The sequence below is a fragment of the Sceloporus undulatus genome, chromosome 1, assembly GCF_019175285.1.
Source record: "Sceloporus undulatus isolate JIND9_A2432 ecotype Alabama chromosome 1, SceUnd_v1.1, whole genome shotgun sequence".
Classification (NCBI taxonomy): Eukaryota; Metazoa; Chordata; class Lepidosauria; order Squamata; family Phrynosomatidae; genus Sceloporus; species Sceloporus undulatus.
Genome location: NC_056522.1, coordinates 242,468,587 through 242,490,422, shown reverse-complemented (window position 1 = coordinate 242,490,422; position 21,836 = coordinate 242,468,587). Strand labels below are relative to the sequence as shown.

The 21,836-nt window shown below is 38.6% G+C and overlaps 1 protein-coding gene and 1 long non-coding RNA gene across 5 annotated transcripts in view; one reads left to right on the top strand and one right to left on the bottom strand.

Annotated features, from left to right (window-relative positions):
- The window catches only part of EPB41L5 (erythrocyte membrane protein band 4.1 like 5), a 133,640-nt gene that overhangs the window by 70,953 nt on the left and 40,851 nt on the right, over positions 1 to 21,836 (top strand). For all 4 annotated transcript variants that reach the window (XM_042469377.1, XM_042469366.1, XM_042469385.1 and 1 more), the window contains exons 12-16: positions 16,003 to 16,172; positions 17,237 to 17,343; positions 18,067 to 18,094; positions 19,722 to 19,764; positions 20,488 to 20,603. In XM_042469377.1, the coding sequence (XP_042325311.1) occupies positions 16,003 to 16,172; positions 17,237 to 17,343; positions 18,067 to 18,094; positions 19,722 to 19,764; positions 20,488 to 20,603 (464 nt within the window). The remainder of the gene's footprint in view (positions 1 to 16,002; positions 16,173 to 17,236; positions 17,344 to 18,066; positions 18,095 to 19,721; positions 19,765 to 20,487; positions 20,604 to 21,836) is intronic.
- The window catches only part of LOC121931572, a 152,972-nt gene continuing 132,105 nt past the window's right edge, over positions 970 to 21,836 (bottom strand). Inside the window, exon 4 of the long non-coding RNA XR_006104169.1 lies at positions 970 to 1,904. This is a non-coding gene — a long non-coding RNA (uncharacterized LOC121931572). The remainder of the gene's footprint in view (positions 1,905 to 21,836) is intronic.

Genomic DNA, 21,836 nt, shown 5'->3' with positions numbered 1-21,836 from the left:
CATACATCATTGCAGGAAATCTTTAAGAATTATTTGCAGATCTCCAAATGCCGTTACCATTATCTCACACTATTTGCTATAATGATGTGAGTTGTGGTTCAACAACATCCAGAGGGCCACAAGTTGCCCATCGCTGGCCTACCCTCATGCAGCAGATCCATCTGGTACAACTCTGACATGTTCACTATGCAGAAAACAGAAAATTCTTTTTCTAGGAACCTACTTTCTCCCTTTGATTTCCTTCTGGATTTGCCCTTCTTGATATGTGGTTCTTCTTTGTTGGTGCAGTTTTGCTGGTCCCACAGTACAAAGACCTCACCATAATACTGTCCATATTTACTCAAGAGTCTCACTGTATTCTCTGGGTACATAGAAGGCAGCCTTTGAGTCCAATCTCATTCATATGTACTCAGAAACGCAATGAAGCCAACTCCCTACAAAGTGTGAACAGGATCAAAGCCTTAAAGGGATGCCTTTCCCAACTCGGAACCACACTTTCTCATGATATGAGCAGGGGGAAGGCATCTGCTGTAACTCAAACCAAGGTTTGCTGCTGATCCCAATAGACAACACAGGCAGCCAAAAATAATATGTGTTGGAATTTGGTATTACAAAGCAGACCACTCCCAAGATAAGTGTGGTAAGGCTAGAGGCACTAAAGCGGCTCATTAATGGGCAGACTTAATTGAAAGCTTGATTGAAACCATTACACACAGTGGCATACTAGTGATTTACCATTGGCATAATTAGCTGTTGACAGTTAGGCTTCTAATGAAAAGATAATTTCAGTTCCCACTGACAAGTTTCTATCAGCTGTAATTGATTAAGATAGAAGAAGTGATACACAATATTTGGGCAATATGGAACATGTTTTCCTTTAAACTGCGCTCAGCCTGTAAGTAAGCACAGCATAGCTGTATAATTGCAATCTGCAAAGGAAACTCAAGTTGCATATCAAAATTGTGCAGACTCACCTTCAACATGTCTGTATTATCACCATTACAGAGATTTCCTGTCAGCTCTGGCATGTAGGCATATTAAAACCACTGTGGTTTCATTGAGATTATCATGGTTTAAAGACTGTGATAGATCTCAATCTTTACATAACAGGAAAGTCTAGCTGCATTGTTCGCTGGAGTCCTCCCTGTACTAAATTACCACTGATGTGATTTTCTTTTCTTTTTTAATTCTTATGTCTTTAATTCACTCGATAGTTCACAAGAGGCAACAAGAGATGGTTCACAAGAGGCAACAACAGAAAAATGCCACCTGCAAGAGCCTCCAAGTCATCACCACAAACCTCACTAAGCTGCCTCAATAAAACTCCTATGACCCCAGCCTTTCTCCCTCAAGCTGCCCACATCTGCAGTATAGGGAGAATGACAGTGGCTTTCATTACGTTTGCTTAGATAAAATGGGTAACAACAGTCATTTTCCAATCATTTGCATCATAGAGTTCCACCATCTTTTATTGTCAGTATAGTCTGGCAGTTCATTTTACTCGCGAACTACCAATGGTAAGAGAGGCCTCTAAGGAGTGGTGGCAGCCGTATTCTTCTTTGCTGTGTCGTCATTTCTCTCGACACACAGCTTGCTGATGGCGGTGTATACATTCTCTGTTGACTGGTGGTGGTGGTGATGTATTTCAGTTGATGAAACAGCGGTTCTATAGCCATGGCTCGAACTCATGGGTCGTCTTGCCTCGTGATCCTGGCTTCGAGCACAAGGGCAATTCTCCAGATGGACATGATAGCATTCTCGTTTGTGCTGCCAAAAATACAGGGCAATGACAGCCCCAATGAAGGCACAGAGAGATCCAAAAAAGAATAAACTAATGTAGTCCATTCTTGATTTCAAGTATCAGCTGTTTATAATTCCTCCATCTCCCATCTTTGTTGCTTGAGCTTGTGAGTAAAGAAATAATAAAATTCATTAAATTGGCAGCAATTTATGTATTTATGCTTTAACAACACAATGGCCTTCTGTTCTGCAATATACAATAGATGCCTAAAAAAGCTTTCATGTATACATTCTCAATCTACTTGTAACCGTGGTATCTACAGAAAGATCCAACTTATGGTGACCCTAAAGAGAAACTATTATGGTGTTTTCTAGGCAAGGTTTGTTCAGAAGAGGTTTGCCATTGCCATCTTCTGAAGCTGAGAGACTGTTACTTGCCCAGTTGGTTTCATGGCTGAGCTGGGAATCAAACCCTGGTCTCCAACATTCAAACACTGTGAGACTGATAATCCTGACTAGTGTTTTTTATTAAATGTCTTCATAATAATGCCTTTTCTGCTGCCACACATGCAAGGACCATATTTACTTGTTTGATGTTCTTAAAGATTTATACAATCTGAAGAGAAACTAGAATATAGTTTCATGTTCAACTGGGTTCTCGTCTGTTTATTTATTTATTTTTCAGCATTAAAAATCCACCTTTAATAAGAAGAGAAATAGCGGCAGTGGGCATGTCTATATAGCTGGAAACAGTATTATCTGGGAACATCATAGAAAATACAGTCAAAGGAATAGGTTTGCATCAGTTATTACTAAAATTAAAGGTACATTAACATTCATCATAATACAAAGGTAATTTCAGCGGATTATAATAAATAAAATAAATAAATAAAAGTTTTATTTATATGCCGCCCTTCCTCCGATCAGGGCGGCTAATATTAAAACATACAAAGTTAAAAACACAGCTAAAACAAAACAGCAGTAAAATGCCCCATAGCCCAGCCTCTTGGCCACGGAAGAGGAGGGAGGCCCCAGGAATTTATTCGGGAATGCCTGCTGGAATAGGAAGGTTTTTGAGATCCTTCCTAAATTGGGCCAGGGTAGAGGACGAGCGGAGCTCGGTGGGCAGCGCGTTCCAAAGGGCTGGGGCAGCTATGGAGTAGGTCCTCCGAGTCGTGGAGACTAACCTAGCCCCAGGCACCTTCAGTAGCTGCTGCCCAGACGTTCTGAGGGTGCGAGGCGGATTGTACGGGGAGAGGCGGTCCTTTAGGTATCCTGGGCCCAAGCCATTTAGGGCTTTATAGGTAATAAGTTTGCAGTACACTGGTCTCACATCGCTGGATAAATCCAGAGGAAATTTTGCATTCAAAGCAAAAGACATTTAGCCTCTGACAAAATACTTAATCCATTAATTAATTTTTACTATACCAAGTGATTAATCAAATGCATAAAAAGGCTGATGGATGCTGTTGCAGTGGAATTATATTTACTGACTATGCCTTTTCACGACAGGTTGGATCATCATTCCTACCAGTAAAATGACATCTAAGCCCTTTGAGCATCAGTGAAACAAGCCAAGTAGCCATAGGGAAAGAACACATTTTTTTCCTATGGAAAGGCCCCAGCTTCACTTTCTGGCACCTCCAAGGTAAAATAATTGCATTCCAGATGACAGGAGAGAGCTTTGTTTGAAACCTTGGTGAGCAATTGCCAGTCAGATCAGAAAATACTGGGCTAGATGGACCTGCAATAAGAGAATTTACTATGTTCAAGTGCTTGTACACTGGTCTTAAATATCTAACCTGCCACTTCTGTTTTCGCTGCCTCTGTAGCAACAATACAAGCATGTACAACCACAGAATTATCACTTTAGTTCAGCAAGGAGTGCGGGAACCACTGGAAATTAGGGTATTAAACACCTATCCCTAGATGGACAAAGGACCATAAATACAAATTTGATTTAATTTCCAATTTTGTTAATATAAAGACTGCCAAATTTTTCTGTATGCTAATACAGGGGCAAATTTGCATTGGCCAAGGCAATGGTCCGATCTCCAATCACAACCTTATTATACAAGGAGGGGAGCTATGTAATCAAATACCTTAACCACTCTTCTCTCTACTGAAGCTCTACAATTTGTATCATGGCATGGGCAACTGTCTTTTTATTATTATTATTATTATTTTTATTATTATTATTACTACTTTATTTTATAGTGTAAGACATACAGTTCAGAATCAGATCCGTCAGTTGACATAAGTTCAACCAAAACAACTTGCTTTAACAGAGAACTTTTAAAAGAACAATTATTATTTAAGCTAGCAGCCATAACATCTGAATTGTATTTTGTTAATGTTGATGTAGTCCTACACATTTGTGGGAGAAAACTGGTTTAAGCATAACAAAACAGAAACAACCTGGTGTTGGGGGTATAAAGAACCTGGGTTCCCTCCCTGCACAAAAAAAAACTGGCTTGAAGAGAGTCCAAAATTCCCATTTCGTCTATATTATTATATATACAATATATTGTTAATTGACAGAGATAATAAAGTAGATATAGATATAGAAAAAAGTTCCACCCAAACTATAGCCTTTTGTCTTAAATCTGGGGATTTCAATCCCATAACCTGTTGACTTTTTCCCATTTCCTTTGGAAATGTTGTTCTGTTTTTCCATTTATAACCATTGTCAATTTATCCATTAAAGATAAATCAGATACTTTCATAATCCATTCTTCAAGTAGATCTGTGCTAAATAACTTCCAGTGTCTAGCAAATGTAAGGCGAGCTGCTGTGACCAAGTACAGAACAACTCCTCTTTCATCTTGATTTAATTTTAGTTTTACATCTTCCATAATATTCAATAGATATAGTTTAGGGTTTAGTTCGAATTCGATTTGCAAAATATCTTGCATTTTAGCATGTATCAATTTCCAGAATTTAGTCGCTTTGGGACACTCCCACCACATATGATAATAAGATGCATTAGGTTGTTTACATTTCCAACAGCTGCTGTCTTTATTTCCTTTTATCTTGGCCAATTTTAATGGTGAGAGATGCCATCTATAAAACATTTTATAATAATTCTCTGTCAGATAGGTACTTTTTGTAAATCTTAGATTCTTCTTCCAAACTTTCCCCCAGCTTTCTAATGTAATCTGTTGGTCTATGTCCTGCATCCATTTAACCATATTTACTTTTACTGTCTCTTCTTCCAGTTCTATGTCAAGAAGTATCTTAAATATTTTGGTTATCATTTTTTTCTTTTGAGATATAATTTTGTCTAACTCATTTGTTTCTCTTTCAATTCCTGTATTTTTAACATCTTTTAAGAATCTTCCTCTAATTTGATAGTATGTTAACCAACATACATCTATTCCTTCTTCCTGTAATTCCTTTATTGTTTTCATTCTTTCTTCTTCGCCTTTTTAAACTAAGATGTTGTTATATGTAATCCATTTCCCTTTATATGTCTTTCCTGTTTTATAGAAGGCCTCTAAAACAGAGGTCCATCTCGGGATTTTATTATATATATATATATAATTTTTTATTCCATATTTTAAATAAGGCTTTCCTTATTACATGCTTGTTGAAGGTTTGCCAATTTATGTCCTCATTATAGCACAGATAAGCATGCCACCCTCTTTCCAAACCATCACTTTCTAGGGCAGGGGTAGGCAACCTGCGGCCCGCGGGCCGGATGCGGCCCGGCGAGGCCTTGGGACTGGCCCCAGCCCAGTCCTGCCGCCGATTGCCGCCGGGGCCTTTGGGGGGCAATTGTCTATAGAAGCCTCAGAAACATGCATTTATATTAACATTTTTTTAAAAATCAGCAACAGTAAATATTGTGCTTCCAGAAGTGTGCTGGCCTTGTCAGAAAAGTACCCTGGTCTGGGATATTAATACCTGACTTTAAGGATCTCGTATCTTTTTGTGAGTTGTCTAGCTGTGTAGATTTTTCATGCAGTGATTACAGAAGACTAAAAGTATACATAAGGTTTTTAGATGAGTTGGAGGAAAATATAGCTTTTTAAGTTTTGTGAGATTTTGAGCCAATGTCATAAAACTGGCATTCCATGATTAACAGAAGCAAAACTTTGTAGCACAACTGTAGCCCTTTAGATATTGCTAGACTTCAACTCCCAACCAACACAGTCAGTGCCCTTTGTGTAGGAAATACTTTTAATGGCTAGAAGACAGATGGGAAGAGACAAGATTATTCAGACTGTCCCATGCTCTCAGGCTATAAGTTACTTTTCATTTTTATTGATTTTTACTTTTATAAATGGACATTTCACAGATTGAAATTTTGGTATTGAGCCAGTTATGTTAGTTAAGAATATTAAGTATGGCTTGACTACACTAAATGCTCCTATCTTTGTTTTTTCATGGAGGGAGCGCTCTTCGCCAGTAAGCACAAAGTGTATGAAGATGCTATCATTGAATTAATTTTTGGGACCATTCTGCAGTGACTGCCCTTTCTAGCAGACCCAGACTTAGGGGAATGAATTTCAAAATTTCAATCAAGCTTCTTTTTGAGAAAGATTTCTGAATGCATCCACAGTGATTGTGTGAGCAGCCCAAATTGCAGAGTTAAGGATTGTTTTTCATGACACAACTTATAAGCAAACCTTTTTCACAATATTTTCCCTAAAATTTACTTTACTTTTTTTTTTACAGATAGTGAAGAATTTTACAGACACTTGATTTGGGATGCGGGTGGGGAATTCTATCTGCCTTTACTGGTGATGTTTTGTTGTGGTGTTAGGAATTCTGGTATATCACTCTTGAGCAAATCAGTTGTGTGTTTGCTTGTGTGTTGGTTAATTAACATTGTTATTAAAATTGCCTCTAAAGATCCATGTTGGTTTCACTGAAAACATATCTTATGAATAACATGTTGTTTTGGCTGAATGAATTGCTCTTTAATGTCTTCTTTTTCCAGTTTGTGGTGTCGTAAGCTTCAGATGATATCCAAAGCCCTTCTAGGGAGGACTTGATGAAGTTGGATAAATACAAGTTTAAGAAAAGTTTGTGTGTTGTAGGTCACAGGCATCAGGCTCAGGAGAGAAGCACAAATATTTGAGAAGTTCATCTATGATTGATATTTCAGTTTTGAGTTGGAATTGCATAGCACTTCCTTATTGCTTCTTGCAAGTTTTTTCGGAATTACTTCATGAGATTTGCTTTGTAGCACTGTATAAATGTTAGTAATACTTTTAATTCTTTGATAAGCAAAATCTGTGGGTGTGTGTGTGAGAGAGAGAGAGAGAGAAAGAGAGAAAGAAAGGGAGGGAGGGATGTATTTAAAGCAGGGTTAAGTAAACAAAAGTTTCTACTTGCTGTTTACTTGACCTGATAAGTTTTGAAACTTAGCAGTTCAATCTTTGAATATTAAACTGTTGTATTTTTCTTTCAGCCTCCAAATAATGTTTTCAGCCAAAATAACGGATCACAGCAGGTAAATCGGTCAATCTGCTTACTTACATGACAAAACACATGGCCTTGGCCTGTACTTTTCAATAGCAGGGCAGCAGTAGCAGTGGGAATCCTTGATTATTTTGGCCTTGAGAATTAAGTAAAAAACAAAAATTACAAATGAGCAGCTAAACAGTAAGGCTGGTAGCTTTCCATTTAGATACGTGTACAGTAGAAACACATGAGATAGGAAGGGAGTACCAGATACCTTTTGTTCGAGATAACAATACTCCGGGGGAGGGGGGGGCAGTCATGATGTTAACTGCCATCAAGTCAACTTCAGCCTAGTGAAAGATTGTTGTTATTTCTTGTGCTTTTTTGAGGTGGGTTCCAGGGTTTATCCGTTTTTTTTGCAACAGTGTACACAGCCTTGGTTTAGTTATCTTGGCTTCCAGGAGAGTTCAGACATGATTTGCTCATGAGCCATTCATTTTGCTTTTTAACTATCTACAGTACCCACAGAAATCTTCTCCAGCACCATATCAAATGGCTTCATTTTCTTTCTACCTGCTTTCTTCACTGTTCAAACTCTCACAACCGTGTGTGTGTGTGTGTGTGTGTGTGAAGCAAATGTCTTGATTCCTTGAGCTGGAGGAAATAGAAGGATTGGAGGAATTTTTTTCATCCTTATACATAAGTGTATGTTATCTAAAACATTTTCTTCCTTTGTATTTTGTCTTTAAAGAATGGAGTGCGATGACAGCCCTTCCTTCTGTAACACGCAGTTCCCTCGGCCCGTCTTAGTTGAAATAGAAAATCTTCCAAGGAGTCCTGGAACTAGCCAGCAAGAAAAGAAATGGTATGTTATTGAGGTCTCACTTTGTGTCTTCTTTGGAAAGAGGAATGCCTCCCAAGACAGTTTGCTAGTGTTTTCCTGAGGATATGTGTTATTTTATTTCAGTAAATCAATACATAATTCGGAAGTTAATGCAGGTAGTTTTTGCCATTTCATTTGGAGTCTCAGCATTACCTAATTGTGGATTTCATTTTTGCACACATTTAGTGGAGTGGATTGAAGGGGTTTCTCCATCCACATTCTCACCACATTTTGCTCGCTAGAGCATAAATGTAGCACTGAGGATTGGATGAGGAAAGCCACATTTTCCAATATTTTAGGCTTTGTGTAAATATTGGTAAAGCTCTCTACCTACCTCTCTCCAGCTGGTGGATTCTGCAGTGATCAGAAGGATCTTGCTTAGGAAATGGAAACGGTTACAGATAAGAACTTGCTTTAAATTAATACTTTTCTTGGTGTCCAAGCTCTGGCTATCCATAAGATAAGACCACGTTAACTTACATCAGGTACCCAATCTCTTTAAAAGTACTGACTTTTTTTTATACTTCAAACAGGTATTTAATAATTTTAGAAGAATTCTGTGTTCTCTCATAGTTGTTGAAGAATAGCAGCAATAGGCTGCAAAAGACTTCAACACTTAAAGTTGTTAATCCTCACATTGAAAACCTTTTGTGTTTGTGATAAAAAAATGTGAACTTTTGCTTTTTTATATCACTTGCATTGATTTTGTAAATATAGATAAGAATGTGATAACAATTGTTAACTCAGATGATATGTTCATTGGAGATTTTAGCTAATTATATCTGTTGACTCAAAATTCTCTGAGGACCTTGGCTCTGGTAACTTGAAGCTTTCTTAATTGCAATCAAAAAGCTGCTTTTCTTCTCTTTTTTTTTGCCTTCAATTTATCTAGTGTCTGAAATGAGAGGTTTCCCCCCAAACTCTTGGTGATCATCAGTTTCTCGTTTCTCCTTCCCCCACTGGTGGTGCCTATGAGGTGGTGGTATATTTATTTTTCCATTCTCTTTTGCCTGATTGGTATGATTGCTTTGTTTTATAAAAGCTCAGCATAACTGCTTGTGCACATTCTATTGATAAAATCCTCACATATATACTTTAGACTCCACTCAAAACAACTCTGATGGTGCTTTTATAGCTTGCTGAGAAATCTGTGAGGTGGTTAGAAGCCTGTACAGCTATAATAGTACTGTGAATTCAAATCCTGGAAACTTCAGTTTGCTCCCCATTCCCTGCTAAAAATAATAGGTTCTTCACTCAGTGCAGTTGCAAAGAGAAATGCTTGGTAACTTTCCAAAGTTTATTTTGCCTGTGAAACTTTCTTACTAAGTATAATATGCAGGCTGTCATATTAGCTGTTTACAATTGTCCTCTTTCACTATGTAACCATTTTAGGAAGCCACTGCGTGACTCTGCTTCCCACCATTTTTCTCTGAAATGTATACAATAAGCCTGTGGGTGTGTGTGGTGTCTGTGTCTTCAGGCCATTATCTTGCGTCGTGTAGGAAAAGGTGTAAAGCAGCCTTTACAGTGTGTAGAAGTCAGATATACATTTAATTAGTTCATTAGGTATCTTAGTAGGAAAAAAATAAATTTACTGCTTGTAATTGTCTTTCTTCCTTATCTCTATCTCCTTCATGGCATTGGCCTGTGGGTCTTTTTAGAGGCAGAGAGGGACTTTATGTTCAGAATCATCATCAGGCTATTGTGTAAAGCAGTTTGTATCCAAATTAATCCTGCATTACTTGATGGAGAGGAATGATATTTGGATATGGAATTGATATTTTCATAGAATCATAGAGTTGGTAGAAAACCACAAGGGCCATCCGTCCAACCCCCTGTCATAAATTTTATTACACTGTAAAATTGATTGATCTCTTAAAGACATAAGACAATCTCCCTCCTCCCCCCAAAGAATGGGGTATGTATGTATGGTGCTTGCCTTTTAACAGCTGTGTTTTGCTATTCTCAGGATTGGGGGAGCAGAAGGAATTGTTTGGAGCTGTTACAGTCAACCAAGTATGCTGCATCAGTGTGAAGTCTGAATTGAGATTAGCTGGATGCATTGGATGGAATTTATGTCTGCCCTGGAAGAGAGTGGCTTGAATCTTGGTGCTGCCATGGGCTTTTCCTGAATCAGTCTCTTATCCCTTTTAATGTGGTCTGTTCCCATGGCTTGGCTTTGGTCTTGCTCCTGTCATTCGTTTCATCAGCTTTCTTTGGAGAACTTTCAATTGTGTACAAATTGTAAGATCTATAGTTCATGAAGTTCTTTGAATGTGTAAATATCAATGCTCTTGTTTGTTTGTTTTTTGTTTTTTGGAATGTTCTTGTCATGTATGAAAACATGAAGTCGTGTTTTTGAGCTGCAATACTATCAGTGCCATGCAAAACATGATATATAATGCAGCACCATTCAGAGATTTTTTCTTTGAGTCTTAATTAGGCTAGGTATCCAGTTTTAAAAAAATCTAGTGAAAAGAGAAGAATAGGAAGTTAATTGCTAAGTTTATTTTTCCTTATACTGTAACTAGATTTTTAAAGCTTAATTTTGTAAGCTTTTTGTTGTAAACACTACTGAAACCAGGATAGTGGGTTCAAAAAATTGATAGTTTTCTGTTTTCTGCAGTTAGCACCTAAGCATAAGCAATTTTTGCTGCTCATATGAGGGAGACAACCAGTTGTGAGCCATATGGGGGCAAGATAACAGTAGATATTTAATAGGTAGCTGCATAGAAAGCAAAGGTACTGTGTTTCTCTACAAGAGAAAAAGATGAAATACAGGAGTAAATTCTAGTGCTAACAAAGTATAATATGTTCTTTTTATTCCCAAGCAGTACAGTTTTTGGAAGAGGGGAGTTGTAAGTCATATTAGGTGTGCTGAATTAAAAATAGAGTCTTTCGTGGTACCTTTTAAGACTAATAATTTTATTTGCTCTGAGATTTTATAGACTGCATCCCACTGCATCAGCTGCTTAAGAATGCTGCTTCAGTTGGTAGATTATTTATACATGTGTGTATACATACATACAGGTGGGACTGTAATCATTGGATTTAAGTGGGGAGTAAAATGCAGAAAGTTACATTCTTGACCGTTAACCAGTGATAATTGTGTGGTAAAATTCTTGCATTAAAAGGTTGTAACATATTCTGTTTAGATAAAAGACTGTCCCTATTCAAACCACAGTATTTGACCCCTTAATCGATCCGTGTGCACCCGTGGTTTGCTTTATCCCTGTCTTGAAATTCTTTTTGTGCAAGAAGTACCACCTGCAGCTGCAGTTAGATTTTCTAGGGAACAACTGAAGAGATACCCCACTGGTTTTTTTTTGAAAATTGCCATTTCTGTTAGTTAGAGTTTGTGTCTACCACTCTTTTTTCAAAGGGTTTGGTCGATTGTCCGTCCTATCTAGAATTCCAGTAGCACAGAGGAGGGAAAATTGAGGTCCGAAGGCTACAACCATATGTCCCACCCTCTATGATTATTATTTTATTATTGCAGATTACAAGCTATTGTCACGAACGGAGAAAAAATATCCTGTTAACAAAATGACTCAAAACAGAACAACAAGTGGGTAGTTGCTGCCGGGCAGAGTAACTGTAAACCCTCTCAAAATCTCTCCAGAGGCTCAAAATTGATCGGAAGAACCAAGAAGCAGAACGAGGAATGGTAATGACTCAGGCAGACCTGCAGTTGTGAGTCAGGTGTGCGGCCTGCTGAAGGGGCAAAAAATTCCAAACACACACCACACTGCACTTTGCCCTGCGCCTGCAGTAGGGCATTACTGGCAACTAATAGCCAATATCACATTGGGAAATGAGAAGGATCTAAGCTTGATATAGGGATGACCACCACCATTGTAAGCAACTTTTTCAAAAATACATGTTTTGGTGGAATGCCGGAATTTTAAATTGCAAAGAACCAAATCCTTAACATAATAAAAAAAGCAAAGTTGATTCTGATGAGATCATGTCTCAGACAGAAGGCTCCTCTAAGCTCTAATACATTTGCTTTGGTATTCTGCGGGATTGCTTTTTGGGATTTGAGTAATTGTTAATATGCCATATTTATCGGAGTTACAGATGCGCTGTGCTGTGTATTACAATGAAGCAATGTTGAACATTCTTAATTTTTTAATTTTAGTACAACCATGAAGTACAGATAAAATTCTCAATTTTTCAAATTTGACATACTTGATACGATAAAAATTCCTCCAAAAACCTTTTTGCCGGAGAACTCTCAGATGGTATACACTGAGTGCAGCTGTCTGTCTCCCCAGTTTCCACTGCAGGAGTTGTTGGACACTGTCCAAACCAGAAGTACAAACTTAGTGGCAAGTTTCGAGGTGCTGCTAATAAATTGTTTCAGTTTGAGTTGACCAGATCTAGCTAAACATCCAACTATACCACACCTTTCAGGCCCCTCCTTCCTCCTGACAGGAGAGAGAGAGAGATGGTTCTCAGGCCTTCAGATTTGACTGCAAGCTGTCATATGGCTCAGTTAAACAAAACCAGTGTGAGGGATGCTTGGGTGTTGCCAACCAACAACACCGGGCCCAACATCCAATGTGGTTTAGTTACAAATTAGAGTTTACAATCCGTTTGTACCAATGTAAACATTCGACAGTATCCGGCGGGGAAAGGTGCGCCTAGCAGGCAGCCCCAAAGGGTGCGGTCGTAACGACGCCCCCCGCTAAGATAACCAGTTACTAACTTTCCCATATGCTATATTTAAATGGTAGGGATTTTCCAAATGACTCGTAAAAAGTCGATAGGAAAATGGACCTGGAATTATCGTCCGGCCCTCTGACGTCATACATTGTGGTGCTGTTCATTGCCTGTACAAAATGGGCCAGAAACTGTTTAGAGCTAAAGTAAATTTTCTTGGTGGGAAGCCTGCCCCACACTTCAGTGCACATGGTCCCTGTGCCAGTGGCTAAGCCCCCCCACCACCCCCCACACCCTTCCTTTTCATATCTGCCAGCACTGCAGTAGCAAATGGGCAACTCTGTCTTTTTGGCTATAAAATATGATTGTTGCGTGAGAGCACAGGGACGAAGGTGAGATACGAATAAATAAATTACTGTGCTTTTGCTTGGTGCTCATCTCTGATCATTTGGCTCAGAACATCCCATGTGCATGCGCTGGAGGAGTCTTGAGTAGTGGAACATCCATTAGAAGAGGATATAGAAGAATTTTATAAGAAGTAGTAACAGAATCTTTTTCCACTCATTAAACCTATTGTACTGATGTCCAATCTGGTGTACAGTAGTGACAGCAGATTGAAATTAATACAAACAGTCACAACGTACTTTAAGTGCCAAGCAGTGACAACAACATCTTTGTTTCAGCCTGTGGACATCCAGCTCTCGATTACTTTTGATCTCACACCCATCCCAGGCACCATACTGGCTGTAACTTTTCAATTGTCATTGCTATTGATACTGCATTACAATCTTCACAAATGTGATTGTCCATCAGCAACAACCCAGCCAACAACTTCCTCGCCCATGTTTGACCTGATAACTGTCTGCAGCTATGTGTCTTTTTGATCTGCCAAAAATAAAAAAAATTTTAAAAAAAAATAGTAGACACTCTCAGCGCAAGCCAAGAAAGACCACTTCAGAATGAAAACCAGCGACCTTCCATCTTCATCTTTTACAAACTCTTCACACTGTCCCCGATAGATGCTATGACGGGTCCATCAAATCCTGTAATAGCATATGGAGTGTGTGTCGCGTCTGTGCAGAGGCGCTAGGAGGCAATGCGCCTTAGAACCTGAAAAAAGAACACTTACAATGCCAGTGATACATAATCCTCTAAAATTATTCATTAGCTAGCCATTAAAAGTCCAATATGCAAACCTTGACAGCATATATGGTAACAACCTTGATCACGACAAGACTGCCAGGAAAATTTATATGTATGATCATATTCCATCAATAGGAGGAAGGGTCCTCAGCTTCCTGGGAGCAGTTGTTATGGTGTTCCATGGCTGACTAAGAAGACCTTTTGAAATACTGTTTGTTTTGTTCCTTTTTGTGCATCCTTCATAAATTCCAGCTACTGCTGCTCATTTTCCATCATCTCTCACCAGGTGCCTCTTATTTTGTGTTCATAATCCCAGCATTGCAGTAGGTCCTTCCTGAATGAACTTTAGATCCTTGGAAAGCCCTCGCCTTTGGAGTACTTCCTTGGTTTTGTCTAGATTGATAGGCAATGCCTTTTGAACTTGGTGACTACTTGAAATCCATCAGACAAGACAGTGTTTCATTACATAGTCATGAACATCAAGTGGGGCATTCAAGTAAAGTGGCCATGCTCCTGCTCTAGCCAAATCCTAATCCTTCTTATGATTCCCATATGGATATATGTGTACTCTTAGCACAAAGGTATTACTCTTTTCCTCAGAAGTGGCTTCTCACTTTCACACCTTCCTACATGATAGTAATTTTATTGTCTGTATTCACCTGTTCCCATTCAAAATGCAAAATAAATGCTTTTGCGGCACTTCAACACATTAGGAAGGAGAAGTTTATGGACAAAGCAATGACCTTTTTGATTGTACATCCCAAAATAAACTTGTTTAAAAAATAATCATTTTCAAGGTCTTCCCGTCCTCTGCCCAGCGAGTTTCTCTATGTGGGAAAAAAGGCCCACAATAATATGACAAGACTTACAGGTTGCCGGTAGGGAGTTGGTTACCACACAGCCGATTTGCAGTCACTCAGTGAGAGCTATGACTGTTCTGATGCACCTTTTTGGAAAACAGATGGTATACATACAATGAACACAAACTGTTCTGAATGGATAATGCCTTCGCCTCATCAAGGACTCTTGGAGCAGCCTTTGATCTACCCTACAGACCGCGTACAAACCAATGGCATTATATATGTCTGTGCCTGGCGTTCCCGCTCCCACCAAATAACATCTAGGAGGAAGTAGACTGCACGAATCTACAAAAGGCTACATGCTGCCAATTTCTAGCTTTCGTTAGTATCAAAGGTTGCTACAAAGCATCTCTCCACATACGATGTCTGACAGACTAACATGGCTATCTATATTCTTTGAACAACGTCAGAAGTTACTTACCAGCGTCCAGGAGGGACACACCAGTGCGAGATGTGGATACAAGTGCAAAGCCCTTGCCACCAGAACCCCCAGATATCAAACACTGCCTACACTGGTACCATTCAGGAAATGATCCAATCAACAGGACCACCTAAACAACATTTTGTCCTACAATATTAGAGGGATTTTAGCTTTGCCTCATCCTACCAGGTGTGGATTTATGCCATTCTGTGGTGCAGCACTGCCCCCACACTTTACAATGGTTTTAAACAGGCCTCGTCCGGCTGCCAGAGGACGAAATCAGGCATCAGGAATAGGAATATAAACAAAACCCCAGTTGCAGAGTAGTTTCGCTCTTTGTGGGCATTCCCAATCTTGGAACCACAGAAGAACAGCCCAGTCCTCATGAAAACAAAAGATACTACAGAAGGAAGAGCTTGGAAAGAGAAATCTAAGAAGATTTGAATGTATCCACACAGACTCCAGTCTCTTCAGCAGCGGGCGTGAAAGGAGACAGTGGGTTTCTTGGCACACTATACACGTAACCCGAAAAGCCTTCGTAAGCCGAATTGCCATAGGCGCTAATGGGGAAAAGCCGCGATTCCGTGCGAAAAAGCCGAAAAAAGCACCAAAAGTTTTTTCGTAACCCGAAAAAACATTCGTAACCCGGAACAATGATTCCCTATGGGATTTTTTCGTATCCCGAAAATTTCGTAACCTGGGTATTTCGTATCCCGAGGTACCACTGTACTTTGAGTTATTGTTATCACAAAGAAAATGATAATATTTTCACTTCTATGTATATTTGCAGTTTTTCTCTGCAGCTACAATGTTTTCGAAGCCACTGCATGTATTTCTTTTATTCCACAATGCTGCCATGTTGTTCTTCTTACTTTTAGGGAAAGGAGCAGGAGCATACTTTTGTGTTCAGGCTGGATCACCCAAAGGCCTGCAAACACTTGTGGAAGTGTGCAGTTGAGCATCATGCTTTCTTCCGCCTCCGTGGACCCGTCCAGAAAGGTTCCAGTCGATCAGGCTTCATTCGGCTGGGGTCACGGTTCAGATACAGGTCAGCAGTCCCTTCAGTTCAGTATCTCCTTTCCTGCCATTTCTGAGATAATGCACTGGACAGAAACCTGGTCTCTTATTTATGTGTGGTGGCTGCTACTCCAGACCTTTAAAAGAAATAAATTTGAAGTGACTGTAGATATTTCGCTTTTGCATAGATGTGGTATTTGGCAGAAGGCCAGAATTTTTAAATCTTTTTTTGCAAGCCGGATAGGAACACATTTCTAAATATCATAGCTATGCAGAAAGGCATAACAACATTTGCATATGCTTACTGACTGCAAGTGAAAGGTCTTCCATTATTTGGTATCCTCTAGGACCTGGAGCAATGGATGCAAGCTCCAGGAAAAGAGATTCCACCTCAACATTAGGAGGAACTTCCTGACAGTAAGGGCTGTTCGACATTGGAACAAACTCCCTCAGAGCGTAGTGGAGTCTCCTTCCTTAGAGGTCTTTAAACAGAGGCTAGATGGCCATCTGTTGGAGAAGCTTTGATTTAGATTTCCTGCATGGCAGGGGGTTGGACTGGATGGCCCTTGCGGTCTCTTCCAACTCTACGATTCTGTGATTCTATACTCAAGATTAGAGGCTGAAACCTTAAGCAGAACACATAGATACCTCTTTCTGAGTTGGCTTGTCCTTCAAGCAACAATAATTTCAATTTAGCCCATGTCATACCTGGTTCTAGACTTTTGTGAATCATTGAATATACCTATTGTTTTGAGTTTTGGAAATGAAATAAATTATTTGGATACAGATGTTCTTTCTGATCAGCTAAATGTACTTTTTGATTTTGGTTTTTGCACTATTCCTGTTTCTTATTATTCCATCTTTCTATTCCTTTGCAGCTGTGATCATGGGTTTTACTTGAATAGGTTAAGTGATCCAGTCTGTTCAGTATTTTATGGGGTCTATTAGTTAACACCTGATTGAATTTGATAAAGAGACACCACTTGAAATACCAAGTATTTAGAAGAACAAAGATCATTGTGTGTAATCAGCTATTACTTAACCATCATAAATGTTCTTTCTTGTTCTGTCATTGTGTATTTCACTTCAATCTAGTGGGAAAACAGAGTACCAGACAACAAAAACAAACAAAGCTAGAAGATCAGCATCCTTTGAAAGAAGGCCTAGCAAACGATACTCAAGGAGAACATTACAAATGAAAGGTAGCCTGATTTATTCATAGATAGTGGTACTGCTTTTCATCTGTTGGTTCATGCTAATCAAGTGGAGTATCATGTTTTTGATATGAGGACACATGGTCCTCATGCCGTATTCACAAATTGTTTCAGAAGCTAAAGCCTGTTTGAGAAACAGTTTTGTTATGTGGCATTATGTAGAAGGTGTGGTCTTATGTCTGTGATAAGCCTACCCTAATTGAGTTTGTGAAACGTATATCCTGATTTTGATATCCTAGCAAATGCTACAGACTAGAATACTGTTAACAGGATGATGGAATGGATTTTTTTCTGTCATACTAACCTTAGGTTCTGTGAAAGATGGTAGGTTACACAAGACTTTTCTGACCTGGTGCCCTGTAGATAGTCTTGATGTTATAATCCTCCAGACAGCTAATAGCCTTACATCTTTCTTCATTTCCTAGCTTTTAGTCTTTTTAAAGTATGTTCGTACCATTTCGCTGAGGTCCCCTCTAAAAATACATGCATGCTTTTTGGCACTTTATGGTGAGTACTTGAATGGGAGACAGCCAATGAATGCCAGGTGCTGTAGGCTATATTTCAGAGGAAGAAATGGGCAAAACCACCTATGAGTATTCCTTGCCTAAGAAAACTCTGTGAAATTCATGGGGTTGCCATATGTCAATAGGCAACTTGAAGATATACACACACAGTATATTGAGGAACTTTTTATTTTGTGCTTTATTACAGGAAACACAAACAAGTCTGAAGAAGCTAGGTAAGAGGGTCAGCTATTCAGCATAACACATCATGTAAAGTAAATATTGCTTCCATGAGTGTGCTGCCTTGTCAGAAAAGTACCCATGGTCTGGGATATTAATACCTGACTTTTAATGATCTCGTATCTTTTGTGAGTTGTCTAGCTGTGTAGATTTTTCATGCAGTTATTACAGAAGACTAAAAGTATACATAAGGGTTTAGATGAGTTGGAGGAAAATATAGCTTTTTAAGTTTTGTGAGATTTTGAGCCTAAATGTCATAAAACTGGCATTCCATGATTAACAGAAGCAAAACTTGTAGCACAACTGTAGCCCTTTAGATATTGCTAGACTTCAACTCCCAACCAACACAGTCAGTGCCCTTGTCGTAGGAAGATACTTTTAAGTGGCTAGAAGACAGATTGGAAGAGACAAGATTATTCAGACTGTCCCATGCTCTCTAGGCTATAAGTTATCTTTCATTTTTATTGATTTTTACTTTTATAAATGGACTATTTCACAGATTGAAATTTTGGTATTGAGCCAGTGATGTTAGTTAAGAATATTAAAGTATGCTTGACTACACTAAATGCTCCTATCTTTGTTTTTTCATGGAGGGAGCTCTCTTGCCAGTAAAGCATGCACAAGTGTAATGAAGATGCTATCATATGAATTAATTTTTGGGACCATTCTGCAGTGAATGCCCTTTCTAGCAGACCCAGACTTAGGGGAATGAATTTCTAATTAATTTCAATCAAGCTTCTTTTTGAGAAAGATTTCTGAATGCATCCACAGTGATTTGTGAGCAGCCCAAATTGCAGATGTAAGAGGATTTTTCATGACACAACTTATAAGCAACCTTTTTTCACAATACTTTCCCTAAAATTTACTTTACTTTTTTTTTTTACAGATAGTGAAGAATTTTACAGACACTTTGATTTGGGGTGCGGGTGGGGAATTCTATCTGCCTTTCACTGGTGATTTGTTGTGGTGTTAGGATATTCTGGTATATTCACTCTTGAGCAAATCAGTTGTGTGTTTGCTTGTGTGTGCTAAATTAACATTGTTAATTAAAATTGCTCTCTAAAGATCCATGTTGTTTCACTGAAAATCATATCTTATGAATAACATGTTTTTGCTGAATGAATTGCTCTTTAATGTCTTCTTTTTCCAGTTGTGGTGTCGTAAGCTTCAGATGATATCCAAAGCCCTTCTAGGGATGACTTGATGAAGTTGGATAAATACAAGTTTAAGAAAAGTTTGTGTGTTGTAGGTCACAGGCATCAGGGCTCAGAAGAGAAGCACAATATTTTGAGAAGTTCATCTTATGATTGATATTTCAGTTTTAGTTTTGAATTGCATAGCACTTCCTTATTGCTTCTGCAAGTTTTTTCTGAATTACTTCATGAGATTTGCTTTGTAGCAGCTGTATAAATGTTAGTAATACTTTTAATTCTTTGATAAGCAAAATCTGTGGGTGTGTGTGAGAGAGAGAGAGAGAGAGAGAGAGAGAAAGGGAGGGAGGGATGTATTTAAAGCAGGGTTAAGTAAACAAAAGTTTCTACTTGCTGTTTACTTGACGCTGATTAAGTTTTGAAACTTAGCAGTTCAATCTTTGGATATTAAACTGTTGTATTTTTCTTTCAGCCTTCCAAATAATGTTTTCAGCCAAAATAACGGATCACAGCAGGTAAATCTGTCTAATCTGCTTACTTAACTATGATCAAAACACAATGGCCTTGGCCTTGTACTTTTCATATAGCAGGGCAGCAAAGTAGCAAGTGGGAATCCTTTGATTATTTTGGCCTTGAGAATTTAAGTAAAAACAAAAAATTACAAAATGAGCAGCTAAACAGTAAGGCTGGTAGCTTTCCAATTTAGATACTGTTACAGTAGAACACATGAGATAGGAAGGGAGTACCAGATACCTTTTGTTCTGAGATAACAATACTCTCGGTGGAGGGGGGGGGGCAGTCATGATGTTAACTGCCATCAAGTCAACTTCAGCCTATGTGAAAGATTGTTGTTATTTCTTGTGCTTTTTGAGGTGGGTTCCAGGGTTTATCCGTTTTTTGCAACAGTGTACAACAGCCTTGGTTTAGTTATCTTGGCTTCCAGGGAGAGTTCAGACATGATTTGCTCTAGGAGCCATTCATTTGTCTTTTTAACTATCTACAGTACCCACAGAAATCTTCTCCAGCACCATATTTCAAATGGCTTCATTTTCTTTCTACCTGCTTTCTTCACTGTTCAACTCTCACAACCGTGTGTGTGTGTGTGTGTGTGTGAAGCAAATTGTCTTGATTCCTTGAGCTGGAGGAAATAGGGAAGGATTGGAGGAATTTTTTTTCATCCTTATACATTAGTGTATGTTATCTAAAACATTTTCTTCCTTTGTATTTTGTCTTTAAAGAACTGGAGTGCGATGACAGCCCTTCCTTCTGTAACAGCAGTTCCCTCTGGCCCAGTCTTAGTTGAAATAGAAAATCTTCCAAGGAGTCCTGGAACTAGCCAGCAAGAAAAGAAATGGTATGTTATTGAGGTCTCACTTTGTTCTTCTTTGGAAAAGAGGAATTGCCTCCTGCAAGACAGTTGCTATTGTTTCCTGAGGATATGTGTTATTTTATTTCAGTAAATCAATACATAATTCGGAAGTTAATGCAGGTAGTTTTGCCATTTCATCTTTTGGAGTCTCAGCATTACCTTGATATTGTGGATTTTCATTTTGCACTCATTTAGTGGAGTGGATTGAAGGGGTTTCTCCATCCACATTCTTCAACCACATTTGTGCTCAGAGCATAATATGTAGCACTGAGGATTTTCCAATATTTTAGGCTTTTGTGTTAAATATGGTAAAGCTCTCTACCTACTCTCTCAGCTGCGTGGATGTCTGCAGTGATCAGAAGGATCTTGCTTAAGGAAATGGAAACGGTTACAGATAAGAACTTGCTTAAATTAATACTTTTTCTTGGTGGTCCAAGCTCTGGCTATCCATTAAGATAAGACCACTGTAACTTAACATCAGGTACCCAATCTCTTTTAAAAGTACTGACTTTTTTAATACTTCAAACAGAGTACTTTAATAATCTTAGAAGAATTCTGGTTCTCTCATAAGTTTTGAAGAATAGCAGCAATAGGCTGCAAAAGACTTCACACTTAAAGTTGTTAATCCTCACATTGAAAGACCTTTGTGTTTGTGATAAAAAAATGTGAACTTTTGCTTTTATATCACTTGCATTGATTTTGTAAATATAGATAAGAATGTGATAGAATTGTTAACTCAGATGAATATGTTCATTGGAGATTTAGCTAATTATATCTGTTGATCTCAAAATTCTCAGGACCTTGGCTCTGTATCTTGAAGCTTTCTTAATTGCAATCAAAAAGCTGCTTTCTCTTCTTTTTTGCCTTCAATTTATCTAGTGTCTGAAATGAGAGGTTTTTCCCCCAAACATCTTGGTTGATCAGTCAGTTTCTTCCTTTCCCACTGGTGGTGCCTATGAGGTGGTGGTATTTATTTATTCCATTCTCTTTTGCCTGATTGGTATGATTGCTTGTTTTATAAAAGCTCAGCATAACTGCTGTGCACATGCTTATTGATAACATCCTCACATATATACTTTAGACTCCAGCTCCAAACAACTCTGATGGTGCTTTTATAGCTTCTGAGAAAATCTGTGAGGTGGTTAGAAGCCTGTACAGCTATAATAGTACTGTGAATTTCAAATCCTGGAAACTTCAGTTTGCTCCCCATTCCTGCTA